At 33.6% G+C, this 25309-nt stretch overlaps 3 protein-coding genes and 1 long non-coding RNA gene across 5 annotated transcripts; 2 read left to right on the forward strand and 2 right to left on the reverse strand.

Moving 5' to 3' along the window:
* Window positions 1-1358: 1358 nt before the first annotated feature.
* Window positions 1359-4980, reverse strand: LOC140813063 (WUSCHEL-related homeobox 8-like). Its single transcript, XM_073171481.1, has 4 exons — window positions 4802-4980; window positions 3922-4695; window positions 2223-2461; window positions 1359-1612 (listed from the first exon to the last, which is right to left on the reverse strand). The coding sequence occupies exons 1-4, from the start codon at window positions 4938-4940 to the stop codon at window positions 1607-1609; spliced, it is 1158 nt and encodes a 385-aa protein (XP_073027582.1). The 5' UTR covers window positions 4941-4980; the 3' UTR covers window positions 1359-1606.
* A 5661-nt stretch (window positions 4981-10641) lies between these two features.
* On the reverse strand, window positions 10642-13308 carry LOC140812881 (uncharacterized). The gene is made up of 7 exons (XM_073171253.1): window positions 13124-13308; window positions 12940-13031; window positions 12794-12860; window positions 12161-12191; window positions 11932-12072; window positions 11065-11090; window positions 10642-10952 (listed from the first exon to the last, which is right to left on the reverse strand). The coding sequence occupies exons 1-7, from the start codon at window positions 13289-13291 to the stop codon at window positions 10890-10892; spliced, it is 588 nt and encodes a 195-aa protein (XP_073027354.1). The 5' UTR covers window positions 13292-13308; the 3' UTR covers window positions 10642-10889.
* A 1377-nt stretch (window positions 13309-14685) lies between these two features.
* Window positions 14686-18596, forward strand: LOC140811716 (sodium/calcium exchanger NCL2-like). The gene is made up of 7 exons (XM_073169771.1): window positions 14686-15220; window positions 16326-16514; window positions 16611-16792; window positions 16963-17081; window positions 17278-17539; window positions 17604-17909; window positions 18109-18596. Exons 1-7 carry the CDS (start codon window positions 14845-14847, stop codon window positions 18355-18357), a joined length of 1683 nt encoding a protein of 560 aa, XP_073025872.1. The 5' UTR covers window positions 14686-14844; the 3' UTR covers window positions 18358-18596.
* Window positions 18597-21268: 2672 nt separating this feature from the next.
* On the forward strand, window positions 21269-25182 carry LOC140812528 (uncharacterized). 2 transcript variants are annotated; one of them, XR_012113685.1, is made up of 5 exons: window positions 21269-21344; window positions 22428-22546; window positions 22736-22996; window positions 24618-24924; window positions 25107-25182. It is a non-coding gene; the product is annotated as an uncharacterized lncRNA (long non-coding RNA). The 2 variants fall into 2 exon arrangements; XR_012113684.1 differs by lacking the exon at window positions 21269-21344 and having other exon boundaries at window positions 22278-22546.
* The last annotated feature ends 127 nt before the right edge of the window (window positions 25183-25309 follow it).

The raw sequence follows: 25309 nt of genomic DNA on the forward strand, positions 1-25309 counted from the left end.
ACCATATGATTAAAGCATGATGAATGAAATGAAAGATGATATCAGGAGTCTTTATGCGATAGAATGATGTCTGCGAGATTGAAATGAAGAAATTACAAGTCTATTTTTCGACCAGCTATGCTTTATGACTCAGAGTTTTGGGCCACTAGACGACTACATATGTATAAGATGACAGTAGCTGAGATGCGATGTAAAGATGGATATTTGGCAAAACACACAATGATATAATTAGGAATGAAAAGATCATGAACTATTTAGGTGTAACCCCGTAGAAAATAAGATTATGGAGAGACATCTAACATGGTTTGGTCATGTGAAAAGAAGACCTAACACGACCCCAATCCGACATCTCTTAGATTAGCAAGTTAATCAAATGAGTAGTAGGAAATGTGTGCCATTGAAACTTGGATAAAAGTAGTTAAGAAATATGGCTTTAAATCTTGTTTTAAAAAATGACATGTTAGAAAATAATTTAATTTGAAGAACTATTATCCATTTTAATCGACACAATAAGTGGAAATGTATTATGATGATATTTTTCTTGAAATAAATTATTGTTGGAAAGTCAATATAATGATTATTCGACTCTTATATCTTCAAACTAAAGTTTGGCCCCCTTGTTTATTACTCATCGTGTCAACTACCCTAGTGAAGATTCCGTTTGGATTCATTGACATGTGAGATCCTAAGGCGAAATGGGGCATGTGACATCCCTATTGTTAGATTAACCACACATACGAACATGAAACAGGGATAGGTATTCCCGACTTTTTTCGGGTTTGAGTTCGGGTTCGGGATTTTTTTAAATCCCTGATGTAATTCGGGTCAGGTATGAAGTTACTATTTCCATCCCCGGTCCTAATCTCACTATATTTACATAATACTCTCCTGAGAGAGAAGATAATTGTTTAATAATTACTAAAAATCTCATTTTAAAAAATATAAATGATGTACCAACCCGCATGCAACCTATAATCCAAATGAAGTACTTAACTCATTTCGTCGCGTTTTTCAGTAACCTCAACCCCTTTTTTTCTCCCTCTGCTAGCCTACCCTAAATATATTTATATGTATATATATATCGACGCATACCATAATATTATTAGAAGAATATTGCCTACAGTAACACGACCATCCATTGCACGTAATCATCCTGCAGCACTCAACAACCCCACACTCAACTTGTTGATCAGTCAAACAAAAAGAATCGCTCGTTGATAAAACTGCCAAATCGGGATATTCCTGTCCTTTGAATGACAACACATACATGTATATATGATCCTTGCAGAAATTTGCGAGGATATATGTTTTATGTACGTTAAAAGCCTTACTCAATGTGTAGCTCTTGCAGACCAAATGTGAAATCATCACAGCGAGAAAGTCAGGTTCCGTTCCCATAAAAATCACGTACCAAAAATACGCCATTGCAACCACATTTTCTAGTTTCTTGATTTTAGACTGAGAGATAATTAGTAGAAATACTTGATTGCTTTGGTTCAACAAACATTAAGCACAACCAACATTTACTGCCTAATCGAATAGATATACTCGAGCCACGCACCTATGCCAAAACCTTCTTCTTTTCTCCTCAGATTCTACGATTCTTCTATTTCTGTACGGAAATCCAAAAAAGAAACATCACGTTGTTAGCCGGCTACTTAACTAAGAAGAAAGACAAAAGAACAGAGAAAAGTTGACCTTGATAAAATTAGTCGAAGCTGGCCTATTTTGGGTTTTGATAATCTAAAGATCAAAATCTTATCTTGGTACAATAAATTGTTTTTTTTTTTCTACACTCTTAGTTCCTTTGCGCCAAAACACTGAATTGATATAAGATATAACCGACATGTTCAGTGCTACGTGAACACTCCAAAATCAATGTACGGCACTAAATTTTAATTTCGACTATTTAAAGAATCAAGCACCAAAATATGTTGAATCACAAGATTATTTTTTTGTTAATTTTCCCAAAGAAAAAAATATTTAATGGTCTAGGGAATCATTTGAGGTTTTGGGGAAAAAAAATTGATTTCTTGACATATTATGAAAGGAGTCACAAAGTCAAAATCATTGTTGCACAAAATTAACCCACATATCTTGATAAATTTTTTCAGAAGTCAAAACTCGTGACAACAAATAAAATTAAATGTTCTAATTTTTTTTTCCTAGGTTTAATGCCCCGAACTCCAAGCGCTCGAAAAAAATTAATGGCATAAATTTACCAAATGAACGGTCCTGTCTTCAGTCGGAGTGAAAGCGCGCAGCAGGTAGTAGAATTGGCCATGGCAGAGGGGTTGCAATGTAATTCCCCACTCATTTGTGGGAACAGGCTGCTCCGATGACTGTAGAAGCACTGCATCATCTCCAAATGCCTGTTTCACATTGAACGGTCCCGATCCCACCTCAAAGCACACATCATTGATAAACACCGTCGATTTCCTTGGGCCCATTCCTCCTGTACCTGCACCATCAAACATCAAACCACACGTCACCTCCGCCTGCATGCTCTAAAATTAGCGTCACAGGAACCATAAAGGGAGACAATCTGCATATGTCCATCCATGCACAGATGTTTTAGGCGACAGTGAACATGAATGTAGGGAAACAGTTCAAGCTTTCCTCGTTTCTTTCCAAAAACGACATAAATGTCACTACATAGCGTATCAGATGCTGGAACGTTAGACTACACAGTGAACGTTACCGGTCACATCGGTGAATGACTTTGCTTGCGCCTGATGCGGTAAAATAATATGTGGTCTGAATTATAAAAAAGAATGATTACTTTAATCCAAGGAACCTGCTTCTGATGGGTGAGTCTATGCTCCTCCTGGAGCATTACTCCCCTTTCTTTTAATAATGGACACATGTCTTTTTTTTATATATTTTTTCTCATTTTCTCCTATTTTTTAATTTTGATTTTTTAAGAATCTAATTTTATTATTTACTCTTACTTCTAATCATAATTTTTTTAATCATTCTTTAACCATTAATATGATTATATATTTTAATTTAAAATTTTCAAAATCTAAATGATAGAATTTAAATATTCCAAGAAATTCTTCATATATTTTTATTTTTAATTATCTAAACTAAATTGAAAACAATTATTACTAAAAATATATATTTAAAAGAAATAAAATAAAATTATGAATTGTTTTAAATAATTTTAAAAATTAATATTAATTTTTATTCCTTTAAAATAAGAGGATAAATTTAAAAATAATAAGAATATTTTAGGAGTGATAGTTTTTTTTTTTGGATGGAGTTAGAGTAGTTTTGGACCTCACATAATTAGTTATTTTTTGATGGACTCAAAAATTAGTTTTTTTTCCAAATAAGAATGTTTTAAATAAATTAAATTTTGTTTTAAAAATGAAAGTAAAATTTATATAAACACAAAAACTTACATAAATTTTCGCTCAAAAAAATTAAATAGAATTGAAATTAAATAAATTTGCATTTTTGTGTACTATTAACGAATACAAATATATTATCACTATTAATTTTAAAATATCTGATTTTAAAATTCTGAATTTTAACAAACAAATTATAAAATTTGAAAGAAAATAGGGCCATTTTTTTGGATAGTTATAACTCATAAAATTAATGACGAGTTATAATTTTTTTTTTTTCTAATAAATGTAAATTTCTTGTATTTTTAAAGTTTATTACGATGTTTTTAAAAAAAACAAAAACACATGTCAATTTAAGGAAAGGAGCAGTAATGCTCCAGGAGGAGCATAGACTCACTCGCTTCTGATATGGCTTTTAATTACCAAAAATATGAAATGTTCTATTGTAAATTTAGAAATTCATTTACGAGGGAAAATGCGTTACAACTGAAACCCTACTGTCCTGCATTTGTTTGCGGAAGAATAAAACTGTACAACATACCATGAAAATGACCTTTAGGTTACATACCTTGAAGATGGTGATCGGTGGGGGATGGGACATCGAGAGATGGCGTAAATATGGCGTTACCACTATTATTTGGAGCAGTAGCTACTGTGTCACAAAGAAGTTGCTGCAGTTTGATCTTTTCGTCTTCAGCCTCCTTTAGAGAATCATTTTTCATCAGCATGAGTTCGCTAAGAAGGAAATTAGTTCCATTCTCAATACCATGATGATCAGTAAAGCTGGATATATCAGAAAAGCAAATCCCTTGTGCTAATGCGGCGGCAGAAGCAGCTGATGGCCCTCCCGTGTTTTGATGCACTGGAAAAAAGAATGGTTCGGCCAAGAACTCGTTCGGTGTTGGGAGAAAACTTTGGTTCACAGAAGCAGTAGGAGAATTTATCAAATCAATCATTGTGCTAGAACCAATATAAAGTGCTTTTTCTGCCGAATTATTTGGAGAAAATTTATCAGAAGAGGACGATGAAGAGGCCGTTGGAATTGTAGTTGTAACTATATTGGACATGCGCGGAGTGGGGGCTTGTTGCTTCTTAGATTTGCTTATACTTTGTTGCTGACGTTGCTTGTGCTTGCTTCTTGATTTTCTGTTCTGAAACCAGTAAAAAACATTTGCATCTCCAACTTGGCCATACTCTTGCAATTGAACCCTAATCTTTCTTATCTCATCCCTTGGAGGATTCACCATCCCCGAATTGAATATTGCTTCGAGTATGCGTATTTGCTCGGGTCTGGGGTTCCATCTTGGTTTTGGCTCTGGGGTTCTCTCTTCATATCCAGGAACTGATAAATTTGATCAAAACACATAAATTATTCAATAAATACACATAAAATACAATTTTGACAAATCAAATTAGTCTGTGCCACAAACACAGGTATAGATGCATACCTGGTGAGTAAGGGCTTCTGTGATAAGCAGCTGACATGAAAGAGGAGGGGTTCAAGTCATGCGGCCGCCATTGGTAATGTGTAGTGTTGCAGGGCTTGGATTTGAACATTCTAGGCCAGTGTTTGTTTGACGAAGCCATTACTGGGAAAATGATGCTACGAAAGTTGCAGAAACCTTGAAAAGCCGCTAGCCAACCCGTAGAGAAGAATGAATCAGAAGTAATCTTGTTGATTTTGCTAGTGTTAATTTCAGTGACGGAATGAAACTGTGGAAAGGCAACGCCACCTCTTTATAATAGCCCTTTTCACGTCAGCACCTACTCCCGTTTACGAAATAAAATACACGTTTACATGTATACTTGTGGTAAATTAGAGGGCTCTTCATAATTAAGAGCAAAGATTAAAAAAAAAAGAAAAAAGAAGCAAAACCCACAACACGAATCGCCTGCAAATTCGGTAACTTAAATGGAAAGAGAATTAAATATAAAGTGAAGAGGGATAGTACAGCCCCATACCCTTCAGGCCTTCCTTACATTCACGCATTAAATATAAATTATTAGTTCTTTTTAACTTTTTTGTTATTACAACCCAAATTTCCACACACTATATATTAGAATCTTGATTAGACTAATGGACAGAAAGATCCCAACATACACGAGGGGGAATGGTGCAGAACTGAACTGCACATATATACACACAGTTGTAAGTGCACATACACACACAGATGACTTTTTGTTTAGCAGGTGTGGATGTGCATTAATGGTGGAGGAGAAGTGGGATGAGATTACAGATATTATAGTAATATTAATTCAGAAGAGGTAGTTGCAAGAATTTAATATGAGTGTATTTTGAAAGTCAAGAAGGCGCATAGGGTTTTGGGAAGTACATGGTGTTTGGCTTTGTTTCCGTCAACAATTCATAATCATTTTTATTTTTCTCATTTCCCCTCTTGAATAACAAATGGATTTAATTTCCTTTCAGGTGAAAAAGGACAATTATTGCTATATGATGATCTTGGATAGAGGAAAAAGTTCTTTAATTATCTTGTTAATTATATGAAGAGTAAGAGGGGCAATGTTAAAAATATATATAATTAATCAAAATATCAAATATACGTGATGATAATTATAACTAATATTATCCATACCAGAAAACAATCTATATAAAATGATAAAATTATGACAATAGTTGCAAAGTAATTTCACAACGTATAAAATTATAAGAACATGATTATCATACTTACATATGATTAAAGTACATATAAATTTTAAATATTTTAACCCAAACTCAAAATGTTTAATAAATAATGTATATAATAAATATTAATATCGTTAGATATATGAGTTCAATAAAGGATCCAAATTGCATTTTAAAAAATAATCTCCAATTAAGAATTTAATAATTTCTGTCTCGATCCTGAGAAATCATTTTGTACATTTAATGGCACTTTTTGACTCCAAGGAAAGATCATTAATTGAGATGGAAAGTTTGAAAGGCGTTACATTTTGGCTGGAACGAGAAGGCCGCATAATGTGTGTATTTTAATTTGCGTCTTTGTTTACAATTCCCCGTGCAACAGACGGTCACCAAAGAGTAATTGTTTGGTCTATGTAATGTCCGGCTGATTGCGACAACGAAGTATGCAAATCCAAACTTCAAATTATTTCAGAAATATTACAAGGGAACGATATCGTTTTTGGTCCATTAATTTGTTCGAGAAATACGATTTCAATTTTTTTTTTTTTCTTTTGGGTGATATAACATTCTTTATTAGTAATTTGAATGTTTGACATGAGACATTTGTATCCCGGGACGGAACCAGGATCTATAAATACATGAAGCTGGCTCCATCTTATTTTAGACAGTAATATATATGTTCAGTTAAAATCGAACCAAATTTTCTAAAATCGAATTAGCCGAACTTTTTTCGACAAACCGAACCAACTGAATTTTACTACAAAAACCTAACAAAACAAATCGAAAAAATCGATTATTTCCGTCACTAACACAATTAACCGAAATTTTAATTTTTTTAAATAATCATGTTTTAAATAAAAAAAAGTGCAATGTAAAAATTAGATTAAATAAATTTAAATTTTATTTATTAAAAAATATTTTTAAGTATAGTACTATTGTCCAATAAATTTTATTAGAAACTTTAATATTTATATCTTTATAAACTTTATTAGAAAAATTTAATATATTAATTTTATTTATAAAAATTTAATTTGTTAGGTTAACTGAAATTTTATATTAAAAACTGAAATCGAATCGAACTAATCTATATTTTAAAAAATTTAAAGCGAACTTCCGACGCATGCGGCCGCCTGCTTTAGACAATTTTCACACATATTTAAATATTCAGCGCGTCATGCACCTTATCTCAGCTTATAACTTTTTTATCAACCTGATTCCATTATAGTTTTTTTCATTTTTCAAAATCGTCTCTTTACGTATGTCGATTCTTAACGAGAACACCAATATTAGGTTATAAATTCAAAAAGGATACCATCTCAAAAGACTTGTCTAATAAGTAATATAAAAGTCCTAAATTTATAGAAAACTTTTTGTTAGTTCTATTTTTTGATATGAAACATTAATAAAACAATATTTTCTGATTTCACATCACCATTTTGATCCAGCACACTTATATATCTACGTATCTCCTTTTTCAATTTAACTTGAGTCTCGTTTTCGTAACAACACTAGTAATTCAATACATCACACGTATAAATGTTTTGCACGAATCAATATCATTGATTCATATAATAACTGAGCACCAATCAATCCTGATCCAACGTATGTTAAACTGTAGTTGGATTCAATAAAGGTGGCCGGATCGAAAGTTGATTTGTACTTTTGCTGATATTTATTGAATAATTTCTTATATATATATATATATAAGAACTTCGTCACATTTCCTCATTCATGGCCTTTGCTTCCCCATTTTCTTCCAATTTGTCTGCAGCAAAAATGGAGGAAGGGCATATTTAGATAGAGTTGAAATAATGTTAAAAAAATAAAATTATTACTCATGACATCTAGATATATGTAGCACATAGCGACAAAAAGAAAATTAAAAAAGGAAAACGAATAGTGGTTTTTAAAGAAATAATATTAAAGACGATCAAGTTTGGGAAGAAAAAACCTCAAGGACAAGTGTCGAGGACCAAGATTTCACGTGGAGCAATTATGCACATGAGAACAATGAATGTCGCTATTTTAAACAAGCGATTTACTGAAAGAGGTATGTGTGTTTTGCGTAAAATGCGCCAACAGTGTCCACTAAATGCAAACATATTGCAGCGGATGAATGCACAACGTACAGGTCTGACTTCATGCACAAATTAATTTGCTGCACATGAAACCACGATATATTTTGACTAAAAACCAACATAAATATATCATTTTACTACTTAAAATTCTAATATTAAGGCCCAGATGCTTGGGAATGTTTGATTTAGTAATTAAGAGAGTGTTTGGCTCAATTTTTTCCTTCGGCCTGTGAACTAAATTGTTTCGTGTACATGATCGTGGAAGTCAAAACTCCATCCAGAGGGAAATCTTGCAAAGCTCGAAATCTTTGAATATTTATTACATATAACAGGGCATATATATGAGTTTCCAACATAAAATTCATAGTTTCAAATCTTCTTTTACGTTGGATGCCTAATAAGTCTAATTTTCGTGGCTCTACTTAGTATTTATTTAGGTAAAAAATTTCCAGATTGTACTGTGTGGATGCATATCATATTCGCTCTTATCTTCTCGATACTATAATTCATCAACAATTCTTTCCAATTAATCCTTAAAACATGAAGTAGAAGTGAAAGGATTCATGATCCGCAAAACACGGATACATCCTTTATAAATAGATCTTCGCTGTTGCTGTATCATTTTTCCTTGGGAATTGATACTTCTTGCATCACATATTTTATGGGGATATATGCAGAATTTAAGATAAATTATTTCTAATCAGAATATTTACAAAAAATTCAAGGATTATTTTTGTTATTAGCATTAACCTTTCTTGGATCTATCTCCTAAACCAAACCATAAATATCATACATGTTGCAACGGGACATATGTGGCAAGTTGAGGAGATAAATGTTTTTTTTAATACGGATTTTATATTAGGCTGTGTTAAGTATTTGTTAGGCAATATGTTTTGTTTTAAAATATAATTAGAACAAAACAAATTATTGTATCCTATAGGACTTTACCTTAAATATGCATCCAATAATTCATATTCATCATCATATATATAATATGGGGGTCGTATATAAGAATTATTGAATATGCATTCGGAATAAATACACTACGGCTATGTTAAATTCAACCATATAATTTATCCTTATGCGTGTAAATTTCAATAAAAAAGAAATTTCTACTTGCAAATCTAATGCGTAGAATTTTTTTCCCTTTTTCAGGAAGTAACTAAGTAGCAGTCAATTAAAATAGTATTTATCACGAAGACTATGTGTACTTAAAATGTTAAAATATATTAAATTTAATGTAAAATAATTTTTTGTGCATAATATAGTTGTTTAGACTAATTTTTCATCAACTTTTGCGTGTGAGTTTTATTTTATTATATTCTATTTGCCCATATATAAAAATAAAGATATCGTACGAGAAGGGATCCAGAACGCGATGTATTCATATATATTACCATTTTAATATAAATTATATGATACGTACAACAATTTTTAAATTTATTTCCATCAAATATTGTGCTTAATTAGGTTTTGTTTTATTTTCTCACGAAACTAAAAATAGTATAAAAAGGATCTTTTTTCTTTTTGGGAAAAAGATATTTTGGAGAATATTAAGATTTTTTTTTTTTGTGTATACACACAAATGGCGTTAAAAAATATTGTATATATTTTGCAACTGTGTCGCCAAATTGTATCTTTCCATGGTTCGAAGAGTTCTAACACGTGAAATCGGGGGCCTTCATTTTTCTTCCAACACACGTTTGAAAATAGGCTACAGGTGTGACGGAGACTCGGTATTTGGTTTGCCATCTACGGCTCCAGAAATCACTTGTTACGTCATAGAGTGCATCATGCTTCCCTCTACATATTCTGAACGAGTACAAAACTCGATAAACTGGATTGCCTTTATTAAGTTATAAAAAATTCGAAGATGTAAGTAATCCTGATGTTAATTATGGTATTTTCACTAACGACTGAGAAGCATGCGTGCTAGTGCATTAAACAGTGAAGTGAGAAGATGCATATGCAATAGCAGTCAATTTGAATTGTAATATCTAAGGAAGAAGATCCAAAAGCACACCCATCACCTACCCTGCACGTCCCCCACTGCTTTATATCTTCATTTATCCAATGTCTTTTTCCCACGAAACAAAAGTTTATAAACCACCCAATTCAGAAAATAGCCTCCAAGAACCCGAGTAATAAAAATTCTGTCATTATTTGTTCCCACAATGCGAAAAATGCTGCCTCTTATTGAATAAGATCAGTTACTGGGATGAAAGTTCTTGATCTTGGATGTGTTGAGTGTGAGTAAATGGTTGCTTTGGTTCAAATTTGTGCGTCATGTTGTTTCTCTCCGTGCTGGTGTCAACAGTGATGCAGTTGTGCGTCCGTAAGTAAGTGTTGATAAAATAACTAAAGGTACGATCATTATATGAATTTACGTCAAGTACAGCGTAGATCATGTTTATCATATTTCAACAAATAAACAAGCTACGTATTGTTTTTGAAGAAATGAAAAAGAAAATCCGAAATGAAAACAGTATGGTAGTATTTACAATTGCGTACGATAGAGAGTATGGTAGTATTTACAAAGGATTCCTGAAATTATTTAAAAACTATATAAAATAAGTTGGCTTTCCCATTCAAAAGCAGACAATGTAGACATCAATTATGATATTCAAATACATGGTATATCTCAAATCCGATTTCAGGTGGCTCTTCCACAGTCCGGTCTCCCTTTCCTCCCTAGGAACGGCTTATCAAGGGCGCGAAGTCCCTTCTCTACTCCACCCCCTTGAACAGGCTTCTTTCGCTCTATACCCCCTCCAGCTAAAGCAAACCCAAGTTACACTGATGTCTAGTGTGCACTCACTTGGATGATTGTGCCGAGTCCAGCTGCATTGTCACCGGGCCATCATTGACTATATTCACCTTCATTAATGTGAAAACAAAGCAAAAGAGGACACGCAGATCAATCATCTATCCATAAAAATTATGTGATAAGGAAAAAAATATTTCAAAATCCCAAGCGAAGGCTTCTTACCTTCATCATTGCTCCAAATACACCATCTGCAGAGAACGAAGTTGTTATTTTTCATTTTAACCTGCCCCCAAAATATTCTCTAGACCTTAAATCTAAATTCTAAAGTTTTATTGACTTCTACTTAATATAACTAAGGATTAGAAAAGAACATTCAATGAAGTAATAACGTGATAAAGCTCAATACCCAGCATCAAATCAATAATTAGTATAAAGCTCTTTGAAAAGAACGAGTCAGACAATACATTGGATTCAAAAACAAAGAGGCATGTGCCACAAATCAACTAGTTACAAAATTATTGAACATAACATATATGAAATTAAGATCAGTGCCAATTTTGAACATAACATGTATGAAATTAAGATCAGTGCCAATTTAATTACAAACACAGTGCAGTGGTAGAGATATTCGTGTTGCCAATCCCCAAGTAATTTGGAACTTAAGTTTGTCAATGAACATGAGAATGGTCCAGAGTTCCTATATAATAACTTCCAATTGGGTTTATTGAACAACATTAATGAAATTAAGACCAGTGACGATTTAATTACAACCACAGTGCAGTGGATAGAGAGATTTGTGCTGCCAACCCAAGTAATTTGGAACTTAAGTTTGAAGTGAATGGTCCAGAGTACCTATATAATAAATTCCATATGGTTCTTGGATACGTATAAATTGAAAATTAAATTCAAATCTGTATCCTTAAACATCTACAGCTCTTCAAGTAATCAAGGGACAAATGAAATTAACCGAAAACTAAAGAGGCATACTAGTCCACAGATGATTTATATTTGACTCAACCAATGTAAAGAAATGTGGGCTGTGAGGACCATGACACAATCACAAACCAAAACCAATGAAAAGGAGAGCACCTTTAACCGCATCCATCTTATAAGCTTTCTGAAACTTCTCAACCAATGAAGCATAAAATGGTTTCGCTGCCTCAGGAGGCATTGCCACGTGAAAATCGGGTTTGTTGCCTTTTAATACCCCAAATAGAGTAAACTGACTCACTGCAGCGAAAAACACTTTCTAATAGCTAACAAAACATAGCCCATTAGTTGAACACCAAAGCTGACAACGTAAAGACCGAGGACTTACCCAGCAGAACTTCATAATTTCTTTGCACAACCTGTCAAGAACCATAAATGGCAAAAAATTAGCAACTACAATAATCTTAGAAGCACTAATGTTTTTCATTCTCCCTGATGTTATTAGGAGAAAATAATAACAGCTAGCTTATGTACACTGCCATTTTGCATAATGAAGGAATGAATCTGGTAACCTTAAAACTGAAAGATGAAATAACATCAATACTTGTTTCATTTTTCTTTATTAAGAGTTAGAAAAGAACAATAAAGAAAAATATAATTACCAATTTCCTCATCACAAGTTCAGGGAAAAGAGAAGTTTTAGACTGTTGTCATCAAAGAAAACTTTGAAGGATCCACTTGTGCATTTGAAATCCTCAATTCCTGATCCTTAATTTTAAAAAGTTACACATTTTACTGAAAAAAATAGAAAAAGACTTAGTAAAATATAATGTTGAATCTTCAGTAATTTTCGATTGATTACAACATCTACTCGTCCAGAAAACGAAAAAAATGAAGAATTTATAGCGCATAAAAAACCCCTTAATTCAAACACAAACCAGCATCCGTTATAGAAGTAAACTAGTAAAGTTTCTGGAGCACAAAAAACGTAAAAAAAAAAAATACTTGATAAAGGAATTACATTTTGGTCCCAACTTTTGCCAGTCTTTTCATTTGGAAACAATCTCATATTCAGCACTTTGCGACATCTGCAAATCAACGAAAGAACCACAATCAAGTCCACTGCAATCAAAGTACATACAAATCACCATTTCAATTAATACACACATGTATTCGGCGTCGGATTCAACGTCGGTCTCATGAAGCCCAACAAGGACCAGAAGACCTGGACCAATTGCCGATACCGTGAGCCCCTCTACCTGTAAAACCATTATCTTAAAGCCGGAAGTAATGGAGGTAAAGCGAATACAACTGCAGTGAAATGTACGCAGTTAACGTATTTTCCGTAGACCTCAACACTGGCAGAGGTAACACGCTGAACCACGGCCCGCATTGATTTGATCTTTCGCTTTCGAGCTCCCGGGCTGACCCGATTGAGGCGATTACGGCGTGCAGTAGCGGCGTAGATTTTGGTGCTTTGTAAAAATATATCGCGGGCGATATTATTCGAGGAAAACATGGTGGATTATTTCTGGAAACTGGGCATCCTGGTTAGATGTCAAGGCAAGAAAAAGTTGGGCTGCGGCCCATGAAATATGCAATTGGTACCTTATTTAAATTTTTATTTGATCAATCTAAACCTCTTATTATTATTATTATTATTATTATAATATCAAAGTCATTTAAGAGTTACAATTATACTGATCAAAATAAATTTTAAATCATTATAATATCAAAGTCATTTAAAATACATTATGATATGTTTAATTATAGCATAAAGTGGTAGGAGATGGATTTGAGTTTCTTTTATTTTACAAATAAATTCATAGTCATGGATTTCAAAAGATTCAATCTAAATAAAAAACACCTTATTATGGTACAACAACGACGACCCTAAAGTAAAAGCTTCATTTTATTTAAGGCTATGAGCTCGTGGTCCTCCAAATTTAATTTTGGTGTGTAAACGTACCAAAATCATATGGATGTTCCAATAAGAGCGCACCAAGAGTTTAATTAACTGTACTTAAGTTATATTAGCATTATTATTGGAGAGGATTAGATCTAGAGTGGGTATCATGTGAGACCGTCTCGCGGATTTTAATCTGTGACACGGGTCAACCCTATCGATATTCATAATAAAAAGTAATACTCTCGACATAAAAATTAATGACAAAAACTTGTGTGAGACTGTCTCACGGGTCGTATTTGTGAGACAGATCTCTTATTTGAGTCATTCATGAAAAATTATTATTTTTTATGCTAAGAGCATTACTTTTATTGTGAATATGAGTAGGGTTGACTCGTCTCACAGATAGGATCCGTGAGACGGTTTCACATAAGACTCACTCTAAATTAATACTTTTTCATGGATAACCCAAATAAGAGATCTGTCTCATAAATACGACCCGTAAAATTGTCTCACATAAGTTTTTCTCTTAAATCTAATGCTCCTAGGCATGATTCAGTGATTCCCAATCGTGTTTTTTTTCTTTTTAAATAAAGGACGATGATAGATTTTTTTTAATAATAAAAAACACATGGGGAGAAATAGAAAACATAACCGGAAACGTGCATAGCCTGCGCCTTAATTAAATAGCGTTGTTTTCTTTCTTACGGCTTAATTAAATAGCGTTTTATATTCTAATTACGTAATCCCGGCGGCCACCACAGTTGAACGTAATTAATAATTCGCATTTGTCCGCCAGTGGAGGTAAGGATTGAATCTTCTGTTATGGTTGAAAATGCAGTACATGATGTTGTGTTTTTTTTACATTTGTATGATAATTTTTTAAATTTATTTGATATTGTGTGAGGTCTACGAGATGATGAAGTAAAAAGTACGTAACTACGTGTGATGCTGTGTTTTCAACCACAGTAATATAGACGAATTAAACTACAACGTGGCGGCCGTGTTCAAGTAAAAAAAGAATCCAAAAGCCCCGGAAGCCAATCCAGTCTTCTATATATTATTATATCCCCCATGAACCCATCTCCATAAATCTTGACAAACGTCTTTCTCTAATCTGTTCTTGGTCTGCTATTCTAATTTCTTGAGATTAAAAGCCAATAACCATGGCCAAGAAGAAAACACTTGCTATAATTTCTTTGCTTATTCTTCTCCTTCAATTGGCGTACAGCCGTTCGATTAAGGAGGACTTGGAATTGGTATCCGATGGCATGGATTCTGACAGGAAGACGCCATCTATTATTGAGTGGGGCTTATCGGCTTCTACGGAGACGTGCGAACCGGTATACGGGTTTCTGCCGTGCTCCACCAATGTTTGGGGGTTGCTGTTTTTGATCGTGGTGTACGAAATCTTGCTGTCTCTTGCTGGGAAATATGTTGCTATCGGGTCCGAGAAGTTCTTCGAGATTATCGGGCCTGGTATTTTTGGAGCTAGTTTGTTTCAGTTTCTGGGCACATTTCCTCAAATTATCATCGTCCTTGGTACCTTCCTTTTCCTACTTTGATTTTTCCGCGATATTCTTTTTCTTTAGAAATTCGTTATATTTTATTTTCAGATAAGTTTGTTTTACTTTTTAATCTGGGTTATATTACTATGCAAGGACTTCGTTGTTAGAATAATAAATTTTTAATCGAGTCATTAAGAATAATAAATCAATATTCACTATGACACAAAGGAAACCAATCATACACTAGCACGATTTGATTCCTCTTGTCAGCATTGAATAAAGTTATTTAAATAAACTTACAACTATTTTTTTAAAAAAAATTATGTTTCACGATTTTTCATCATTATCTAAATTGCAAATTGTTGTTAATTATGATAATTTGAACATGGATCTAGTAATTGTTACAATTTTTTGTTCTTTTTATCTCTTCAGCATATTGTTTGCTGCAGATACGACGAAAAGAATTCAAAATAAAAATTTTGAAAATAAAAATAAATTATATTTTTTATGTTGCAAGTTCTCTCCATCTCTGTTTTTTCTTTGGTTCCATTTAATATAGCCTACATGTGATTGTAGTTGACCGTTCTTTTTAAAAATTAGAATAAAGGATCGATGGAATTAATAAAATAATCGTTGACACGTTTTTTTTGAAAATAAAAGTTGAAAAAATTGATATTCACACTCGGGTCAGGCTTTTTTAAATAAATAATACATAAAACAGAATATTTTAGTTCGACTATCTCCACTAGCTTGATGTGAAGAAAAATCTTGGCCAATCAAATTCTTCATAGGTTGTCAACTTGGAAAAAAATAATAATAATACTTTTTCCTGTCCAAGGATGCAAATTGCAAAACGGACAAAAAACAAAAAGTCGTCACAGTCGGTAAAAATGGGACTCACATGATGCAATATACCTTCTACCGTGCCGAGCCAAACTGACATGTTCAGCGGAAATATTAAATCCCTTGATTTAGTTTTTGCCTTTTTAAACATGTAAATTAACCTCACAAGTATTGCGAAGATTTTTTACCACAGTAAAATTTGTCTCATCGTCCTGGTTGCATGCATGCATCACTTAATTGTTAATATGGCTTCGACTCTAATTCTTGACACAACTTTCCCATGCTTCCGCATCAAGTATCTGTGCTTTCGGGGTCACGGGATGCAGCACAGCAACGATCTACACTAGGAATGGGATTGGTAGCCGGAACGACGGTCATGCTTCTGACGCTGGTATGGGGAGTTTCTGCTGTTCTTGGCAGCTATGATCTCTCAGCTGCTAACACTGGCAAGGATCCAAATGACAAAAATGAAATCAAGCTTAAAGGTTCTAATCTTTTTCACATAATAATTAACCCCATTTAATGTTTAAGACATTTAGCCAATGAAGCTGATTCTTAATCACCGTCATCTGCTCAAGTAGGTTGTGGCCTTGTTACGGATGCTGAAACGAGCTATACATCACGGATCATGTTGATATCTTTGGTCCCATTTCTCATTCTGCAGCTGCAAAATATTTTTACTTCGCCATCAGGGAGACGAGTGATTATTCTTATTGCTCTGATCATCACTGTTATTTTGCTCTTTGCCTACATAAACTATCAGGTGATTGAAATTTTTTTAATACAACTGCATGCATAGAGTTGTTTCACTTTGGTGAAGGTGATGCTTAAAGATGACATGCTGCAAATGTTTTCCCAAGTGTATCTTGTTAGTTTTCTTGCTTCTGAATTTGTATTGAATTTAAAATTCAATGTCCACTCTGTATTTTGCAGATATTCCAGCCATGGGTTCAGAACCGGAGATTTGAGTATCTGATGAGTAAATATGCAGAAGACAAGCTCATGCAACTATTGACAAGCAATGGCAGACCTGACACTCAAAAAATCTTACAGTGAGTTCCTTTTCTATTTACTATCCTTTTCTGTGCGCAAGAATTGTGTCATATGGCAATTTTCTGGCCTGGTCTTGTTGGATCCATCGATTTTTCATTGTTTCCTTTTGTTTTAGTATATGCTGATTTATTTTCTATTTTATCGTAAACAAAAAGTTTGAATAACTGTGAATTTCATTCTTTATATGTTTAACAGACTGTTCAACAGAGTGGATAAGAATAAGAGCGCATCAGTATCAGCAGCAGAACTCCGAGTTTTGCTCTTAGGAGCAAAGATTGATGATAGTGACGACTTGACCACAGACAGAAATATTGAAAATATTTTGGCATCTTTCGATGTATCAGGCGATGGCCTTATCAATCGGGACGAATTCGTCAGAGGCATGGCACAATTAGTTTCTAACATTTCCAATCAGAATGCAGATAGTATCAAAAAAGGAGGTGGCAAAATTTCTCAGGTAACCAACTTATGTGAGAGAATACACTGTGTCAGAAACAGAGCTTAATTCGTTTCTAATGCAGAATACGAGTCAAGCACAAAAAGGGCAGTTGTCTAATGCCTCGAGCACTACTAGCCAGATGACTAGTTATTCTTGGTTAACTTTCTTCAAAGCTACTTTGTGGATTGTCTTGGGGACATTCATGTTATGTGCACTGTCTGAACCTTTAATCAAGAGTGTTGCGAGTTTTGCTCAAGCTGCCAACCTATCTTCATTTAGCGTCTCGTATTTGGCCATTCCGTTTGCTTTGAACTATGGAGTTGCAGTGCAATCAATTGCTTCTGCCCGACAGAAAACACAGAAATCTATTTCCTTGACACTATCTGCGGTATGTTCCTCGTTTATAACTTACATTTATGGTTAAAAGAACTTAGTTTCAGAATATAATAATTGTGTTAATCTTCGACAATTTTCATGCCTAATGAGTTGGTCCGATATTGTGAGTACCATACAAAATACTTCATGATCGATGAAATAAGTTCACATTCCAAACTTTCTGCAGTTATTTTGTTTTTTGGTTTGTGCAGCTCTATAGTGGCGTATTCATGAACAACATAGTCGGATTAATAGTGTTTCTCACGCCAGTTTACGCACGCGATTTGCTGTCAAATGTATCTGCTGAAGTTCTGGTGGTTCTGATTATCTGTATAGTCATGACTTTATTGACGAGCGTTCGGACCACATACCCTGTCTGGGTGGGTTATCTCGTGCTTGTTTTGTACCCAATTTCTCTGGCATTAGTATATCTTCTCACTAATGTTTTGGGATGGTCCTAAATGGTACATTTGGATGCACCTCACGAAGAGCAAGGAATTGTATAAATAAATGTATTTTATTCAGTACAAAACAATGAAGTTCCGCAGATTCCCTTTGATTACTTTACTATTTTCTTGTAAAAATTGATGCAATATTTATGAACAATTACATAACAATGTTATCTTTATGCATTTGATTTAAGCAGTGCCTTGTCGAAGTTGAGAATTTATGGCACAGTATCAAGCCTATTAAATCTTTACTAACATTTTTTTTCCAGAAGGTCTGATTCAGTAATTTATTTTGTGTTAAGAGTAACTATGTAAAAAACTTCTATAGTATTTTTGTGCAATCATTACTACTGATAAAAATTTATGACATGTATTGATTATATAAGTTGAAAAGAGTTACAAATATTCAATAATTAAGAATATTACATAAAATGTTGCAGAATATTTGGTCGATATATATATTTCGAGAGTGAGGGAAATTAAGTGTGGTAATAATTATATGCATGGAATAGAATACATTAATTGATTTTGTCAAAAAAAAAAAAAGAATACATTAATTGAGAAAGATCACTTTCCCCTCTTCAAGCCCCATCACTGGAAGAGAATAATAATAACACCCCACATATTCTATATAATATGATAAACGTTTTAAAGATCCCGGCGGCTAAAATAGTGTAATAAATCATCCTCGTATTTGCATGCCTGGGGCCTGCTGTCTCTGATTGTGGTGTACGAAAACTTGCTGTCTTCTATATTGGTGGGCAGTGTCTTGCAACCCTTTCCGAGCTTCATTTGCTTTCCTTAGATGACAATAAATGCCTATTTGCATGCTCTATCATTCCAACATATTTAGATTTATTTTGTGTGTTTTCACACAAATCAAATTAGGTTTATGCTAAAATGTTGGAATAAATTTGTAATTTCAAATACATATTTGTAACTCTCATTTTATATATATAGTTTTTTCAAAAGTAAATTTTACACTAGAATTTCTCATTTTACTTTTATTTAATGAATTTTTAGTTGGATAAAAAATTTGTTGGAATTAGTTGATTTATTTAATGAAGAAAGTAGATTGGTAAAACACTATAAAAAATCATCTTAAATATTAAACTTGGCTATATATTTGAGACCAATCAAATAGAAAATTTAACATTTATATTTAGGATTGGTGCAGTAATTTTTTAATTTGAATTTTATTGCCAGGAAAGAATTTTCTCATAATAATTAATTAATATCACATTTAGGTATAAATTAATTTATTAGAATATATATATACAGGAAGGCGAGATTAAAACGAAAAATGAGTTGTTATTGTTAGGGTCATATCAAAAAGTTTATCTAAAAGTAAATATTTATCAATATATGTGAAGCACATTAATTTTTCAATGGATCTCTGATGTATGATTAAACATCTATAGTTAGATGTGTGATTGAGTTAGTACCCTAAGACATAGTTTGGTACATGTGATAAGGGAGGGATTGATAAATAATCATCCTTATCACATGTTTGGTACGCTTTTAAAAAGCCTATGATAATATCACGAGCTTTTGATAAATAATATTTTAGAAGCATAGAATGTCCCTTCTATTAGGTGTGATAATTTTAATTTAATGAAAAAATACACTACAAATGACGTAATTACCCTCAATTTATAAATGATTTTTATAAATCTAGTAGGTAGAAATTAAAATCAAATAAATATTTTTATTTATTTTTATATATTATATAATATGACAATTATATAAATGAATTCGAGATAATTATATAAATAATTTTTATAAATCTCAATAAAATTATTAATATCACTTGATTAACTTTAAAAATTGATATTTGACTTGGCTCACAAAATCAAGGGTTCAATTATCATATTATATAATATATAAAATTAGGTAAAAATAAATAAATCATGCAACTTACAAGCACTATCGACGCATGAACAAATAAAAAATATGAATGCAAGCAACAACTTTGAAATTATAAAATTTATTATGATAAGGTTAATTTCTTCATTACGATCTTATATATAAATTTAATCACTCTTATTAAAATCATACCAAATATTAAATATAATATCTTACATCTTATTTATCCTTAACTTATCTTTATATTATATATCACATGTTTATTCTATCATATATATATATATATATATATATATATATATATATATATATATATATATATATATATATATATATCAAATTATGCATAAAGATAGTTTAAAATTTTCCGTTAAAACTACTTAGGAAAATTCGCATTATATATTATTTTATGACCAAATATTTTAGTTTATCCGTAATCTATTCTTTTTTACTTTTCTCCCTATTTCATGGTTTATTTCGATGTATGAATTGATGGGAAAGTATGACCCCAATTAAAAGAATTTATGGAAGAAAGAATTGGATTTAGAATTAAGGACGTACAATGAAACAAATTAAATAAGTGTGGTGGCCCATAAAATAAATTATTGACAAGATCAAAAATTTAAATTAATTAAATAATATAAAAAAATTGAAATTTCAATTTTCAGAGGCTATCCTCCACTAGTTAGAGATACGATTTGATAAGAAATTCTGGCCAGTGAATTCTTCACAAGATGTCCATTGAAATCCAACAATCGAACAGTTGATAAAAATGGAACCGACAAACTACAATTTTCAAGTGGAATCTTACACAGTATTTATTTTAATTCCCTTATTTATTGTCGCGTTTTGAGTAGTCAGTGTCATGTGTGTTTAAAACGTGTTAATTTTCCTTACAATTATACACAAGATTTTTTTTACTACGCTCGGTAATTTTGTCTCGTTGTACTTGTTGCAACGCATTCAAGCATAACTTAATAGCTAAATATGGCTTCAACTCTAATTCTTGATATGATTCTTCCACGCTTTCGAATCAAGAATCTACATTTTCAGGGTCTCGGGATGCAGCTCAGCAACGAGTTACCCTGGGAATGGGATTGGTAGCAAGAACAACAGTCATGCTTTTGACACTGGTATGGGGAACTTCTGTGGTTCTTGGCAGCTATGATCTTTCTGCTGCTAATACTGCCTATGATCTAAATGACAAAAATGAAATCGCCCTTAAGTTCTAATCTTTTTCACATAATAATTAATTATTAACCCCATTTAATATTTTAGACATTTAGCCAATGAAGCTGATTCTTAATCACCATCATCTGCTTAAGCAGGCCATGGCGTTGTTACAGATGCCGAAACTAGGGATGGCAATGGGCCGGGGCGGAGGCGGGTTTGCCATTCCCATCCCCATCCCCGAATGCCATCCCCACCCCCATCCCCGCCCCCATCCCCGTTTTTTCGGGTTCGGGGAATCCCCAAACCCGAAACTTCGGGGATCAACTTACCATCCCCGTCTCCATCCCCATTTCAAAAATAATAATATGGCAAGACGATGACGGATTCAGATATTTTCTCAAACCAAAACTTATTATTATATATTATTATTTGATATAATTTTAATATTAATATTAATATCAATATCAACAATAATAATATTATTAATATTTTAAAAATTATATTATTAATACTAATAATACTATTATTTTATTATTGATAATATATTTTCGGGGCGGGTTCGGGGATTTCGGGGATGGGGATAGTAATCCCATACCCGCCCCGAACTACATCGGGGATTTAAAAAAATCCCCGAACCCGAAAAAATCGGGGATCCCCATCCCCGTTTCGGGTTTTCCCCGCGGGGCCCCAAACCCGCGGGGGAAATTGCCATCCCTAGCCGAAACTAGCTATACTTCACGCTTCTTATATCGATGAATGATAACTACTTAAAAAGTCCGAAAGATAAATGTTCGGTACAATCATCGTATGATTACCCTGCATGATTATACATTTCTATGCCTTTACCATGAAAGATGGTACGCAATATTACATATGCTAGTCCCAATTTCAAACAGCTTTTATTCTTGTTTCTAGGTGGTTGAATCGATTAAGAATGAATTTAGAATATTCAGTCTACATGATCATGTTGGTTTTTCTTGTTTACCGTCTGGATTTGTGTCGAACATTCGCCATTCAAATTTGCCTTGCTCTGCCTTTTTCAGATATTCCAGCCGTGGATTCGGAACCGGAGGTTCGAGCTTTTGATGACTATATATGCAAAAGCCAAGCTCATGCAACTATTGACCAAAAATGGGAAACATGACACCGAAAAAATATTACAGTGAGTTCTTTCCTAATTACTGTCTTTCGCTGTACCTAGGAATTGTGCAATATTTTCGCTTCGCCTTGTTGGGTCAATCAATTCTTCATTTTGTTTTATGAACTTTGTATGTGGTAGTTTATTTTGAATGCGATTACCATCAAAAAGTCGAAACGATCGTAACGTTCCTTTCTTTTATATGTTTAACAGATTGTTTAATAGAGTAGATACAATAAGAACACATCATTATCAGCGGCAGAAATCAGAGTTTTGTTCTTAGGAGCAACGATTGATGATAGTGATCAATTTTCCACAGATAGAACATCGAAAATATTTTGGCATCCTTCGATATATTAGGCAATGGCCTTATTAGTCGGGATGAATTCGTCAGAGCATGACAGAGTTGGTGTCTAGTTTTTCAATCTGAATACAGATAAAATCCAAAAAGGAGGCAACAAAAATTCTGGTCAGGTGACCAACTTGTTAAATGTCCCACATCGGCAGGGACGGATCCAGGAATAAGAGTTGGGGTGGGCTTGAACTCAATATGATAAGTTATATATTATTAAAAAAAAAGTACATTATATCGTTCAACGAAGTTGTGCCTTACGGGATTTTAAAACATAAAATTCATCAATAATAGAATTTACATCAATATGTTTAGCTAAATCTCGTTCAATATAGAGTGTCAAACAATCGGCAAGAAAGTCATCCTCCATTTTATTGCGAAGTGCCGTCTTCACATGCTTCATTGCTGAAAAAGCCCGTTCAATAGTGGCAGTAGACACAGATAATGTCAAAACAAGATGAATCAATCTAGTCAACATAACATAAACACTTGACCGTCCACTCTCGGTCAATTGCTGACACAACTCAACAAGTGTAGAAACCTTTAAATTCTGCATCACATCGAGTTTATAAATGTATCAATTCATACTTCAAAACAACAATTTCTTGATCTGTGAAATCTCCAGGATAAAACTTCTTCGCAAGCTTGCAAATATCATTACTGTTAAATGAGTCAAATGAATTTTTAGGATCTAAAGCTATACTAAGAGAAAGAAGTTTCACCGATGACTCATTGAACCGAGTATTTAACTCCATCAAAATGAAATCTATTGCTGCATTATAAACATCAAAGTGGTAATGATGTTCTATTGAATAAACCGTCGCTAATTAAAACCGCCGATCCACTTTTTTTTTATTTTTTAATAATGTAGCGACGGTTTTAGCAATAACCGTCGCTAATAATTGCGACGGTTTTTGATAAACCTGTCGCCGATCCACATCGGCGACAGGTTTACTAAAACCGTCGCAAAAATAGCGACGGTTATCAAAAACCGTCGCTAAAACCGTCGCTAAATAAAAAAAATGGGCTGGGCTACAGCCCAGTATAGCCCTAGCGTAGATCCGTCTCTGCACATCGGTTAGATAATTAACCTTTGAGTGGTATATATGGGATTGGACAATCCTCCCCCCTTGAGCTAGCTTTTGGGGTTGAGTTAGGTCCAAGTTCCAATCTTAACATGGTATCAGAGCCCGGGTTTCACCGTTATGTGTTGGACTGCCTATAATTAGACCACCCGTTCTGCCCATAATTGGGTCATTTGTAAACTCCACGCTCCAGATGTTCATTCCTGAGCGTGAGAGGGGTGTGTTAAATGTCCCACGTCGGTTAGATAAATAACCTTTGAGTGGCATATATTGGCTTGGACAATCCTCTCCCCTTGAGCTAGCTTTTGGGGTTGAGTTAGGTCCAAGTTCTAATCTTAACATGGTATCAGAGCCCGGGTTTCACCGTTATGTGTTGGACTGCCTATAATTAGGCCACCCGTTCTGCCCATAATTGGGTCATTTGTAAACTCCACGCTCCAGATGTTCATTCCTGGGCGTGAGAGGGGTGTGTTAAATGTCCCACATCGGTTAGATAATTAACCTTTGAGTGATATATATGGGATTGGACAGTCCTCCCCCCTTGAGCTAGCTTTTGGGGTTGAGTTAAGTCCAAGTTCCAATCTTTAACACAACTTATAGGATATGATGTGTCAAAACAGAGCTTAATTTACTCTTACAGTTGGAGTTTCAACTGCAGATATGGGTTAAGGACAACAAGGGCTGTCGGCTAATGCCTTAAGCAGGAGCCATATGACTCGCAATGTATGTATAGCTAACTTTCCTCAAAGCTGCTTCCTTGGTTACCTTGGGGACTTTCATGTTATGCGTGCTGGGAGAACCTTTAATCAAGAGTGTTGTGGGTTTTGCTCAAGCTGTCAACCTAACTTCATTTAGTGTCTCGTAATTGGCCATCCCGTTCGCCATGAACTACTAAACTGCAGTTCAATCATTGCTTCTTTCAGAAAGAGAACAAAAAGAAATCCATTTCCTTGACTCTATCTGCGGTATGTATGTTTGTTTTAGAGTATAATAATCGGGTGATTAGGCTATTCTCATGTCTAATCACTTATCGGGTCCAATATTGTGACATATTTGATGATTTTTTTTTGTTTGTTTGTTTTAGAAATTGGTATATTTTACGAATCAATGTATCCAGTAATTTCCGTTTCTCGATGTGTGCATGCAGCTGTACGGTGGCATATTCTTTTCCAACATTATTGGTGTGAGAACCCGAATTTCCAGCAGTTCAGTAGCAAAAGCATTTGAGTAAGCAATGCAAAATTTTCAGCAGGAGATAATATTTCAGAAGCTGGTTTTTTTTTCCAGCAGACATGTAGTTTCCAGCAGGCAGAATCCAGCAGTAGAAGAACGAGAAAGCAGCAGACAGTT

This window comes from Primulina eburnea, chromosome 14, assembly GCF_022965805.1.
Source record: "Primulina eburnea isolate SZY01 chromosome 14, ASM2296580v1, whole genome shotgun sequence".
Taxonomy (NCBI): Eukaryota; Viridiplantae; Streptophyta; class Magnoliopsida; order Lamiales; family Gesneriaceae; genus Primulina; species Primulina eburnea.

Bases quoted from the DNA above. Each gene is read 5' to 3' on its own strand.
- LOC140812881 (XM_073171253.1), bottom strand. From the start codon at position 13,291: ATGTTTTCCTCGAATAATATCGCCCGCGATATATTTTTACAAAGCACC. The intron at 12,192-12,793 runs GTAATTCCTTTA...GGTTCTTGACAG, and splicing joins GCAAAAGTTGGGACCAAAAT to GTTGTGCAAAGAAATTATGA. The intron at 12,073-12,160 runs GTAAGTCCTCGG...TTTTCGCTGCAG, and splicing joins AAATTATGAAGTTCTGCTGG to TGAGTCAGTTTACTCTATTT.
- LOC140811716 (XM_073169771.1), top strand. From the start codon at position 14,845: ATGGCCAAGAAGAAAACACTTGCTATAATTTCTTTGCTTATTCTTCTC. The intron at 16,793-16,962 runs GTGATTGAAATT...TGTATTTTGCAG, and splicing joins TTGCCTACATAAACTATCAG to ATATTCCAGCCATGGGTTCA. The intron at 17,082-17,277 runs GTGAGTTCCTTT...TATGTTTAACAG, and splicing joins GACACTCAAAAAATCTTACA to ACTGTTCAACAGAGTGGATA.
- LOC140813063 (XM_073171481.1), bottom strand. From the start codon at position 4,940: ATGGCTTCGTCAAACAAACACTGGCCTAGAATGTTCAAATCCAAGCCC. The intron at 4,696-4,801 runs GTATGCATCTAT...CAAATTTATCAG, and splicing joins CAGAAGCCCTTACTCACCAG to TTCCTGGATATGAAGAGAGA. The intron at 2,462-3,921 runs GTATGTAACCTA...TTGATGGTGCAG, and splicing joins CACCGATCACCATCTTCAAG to GTACAGGAGGAATGGGCCCA.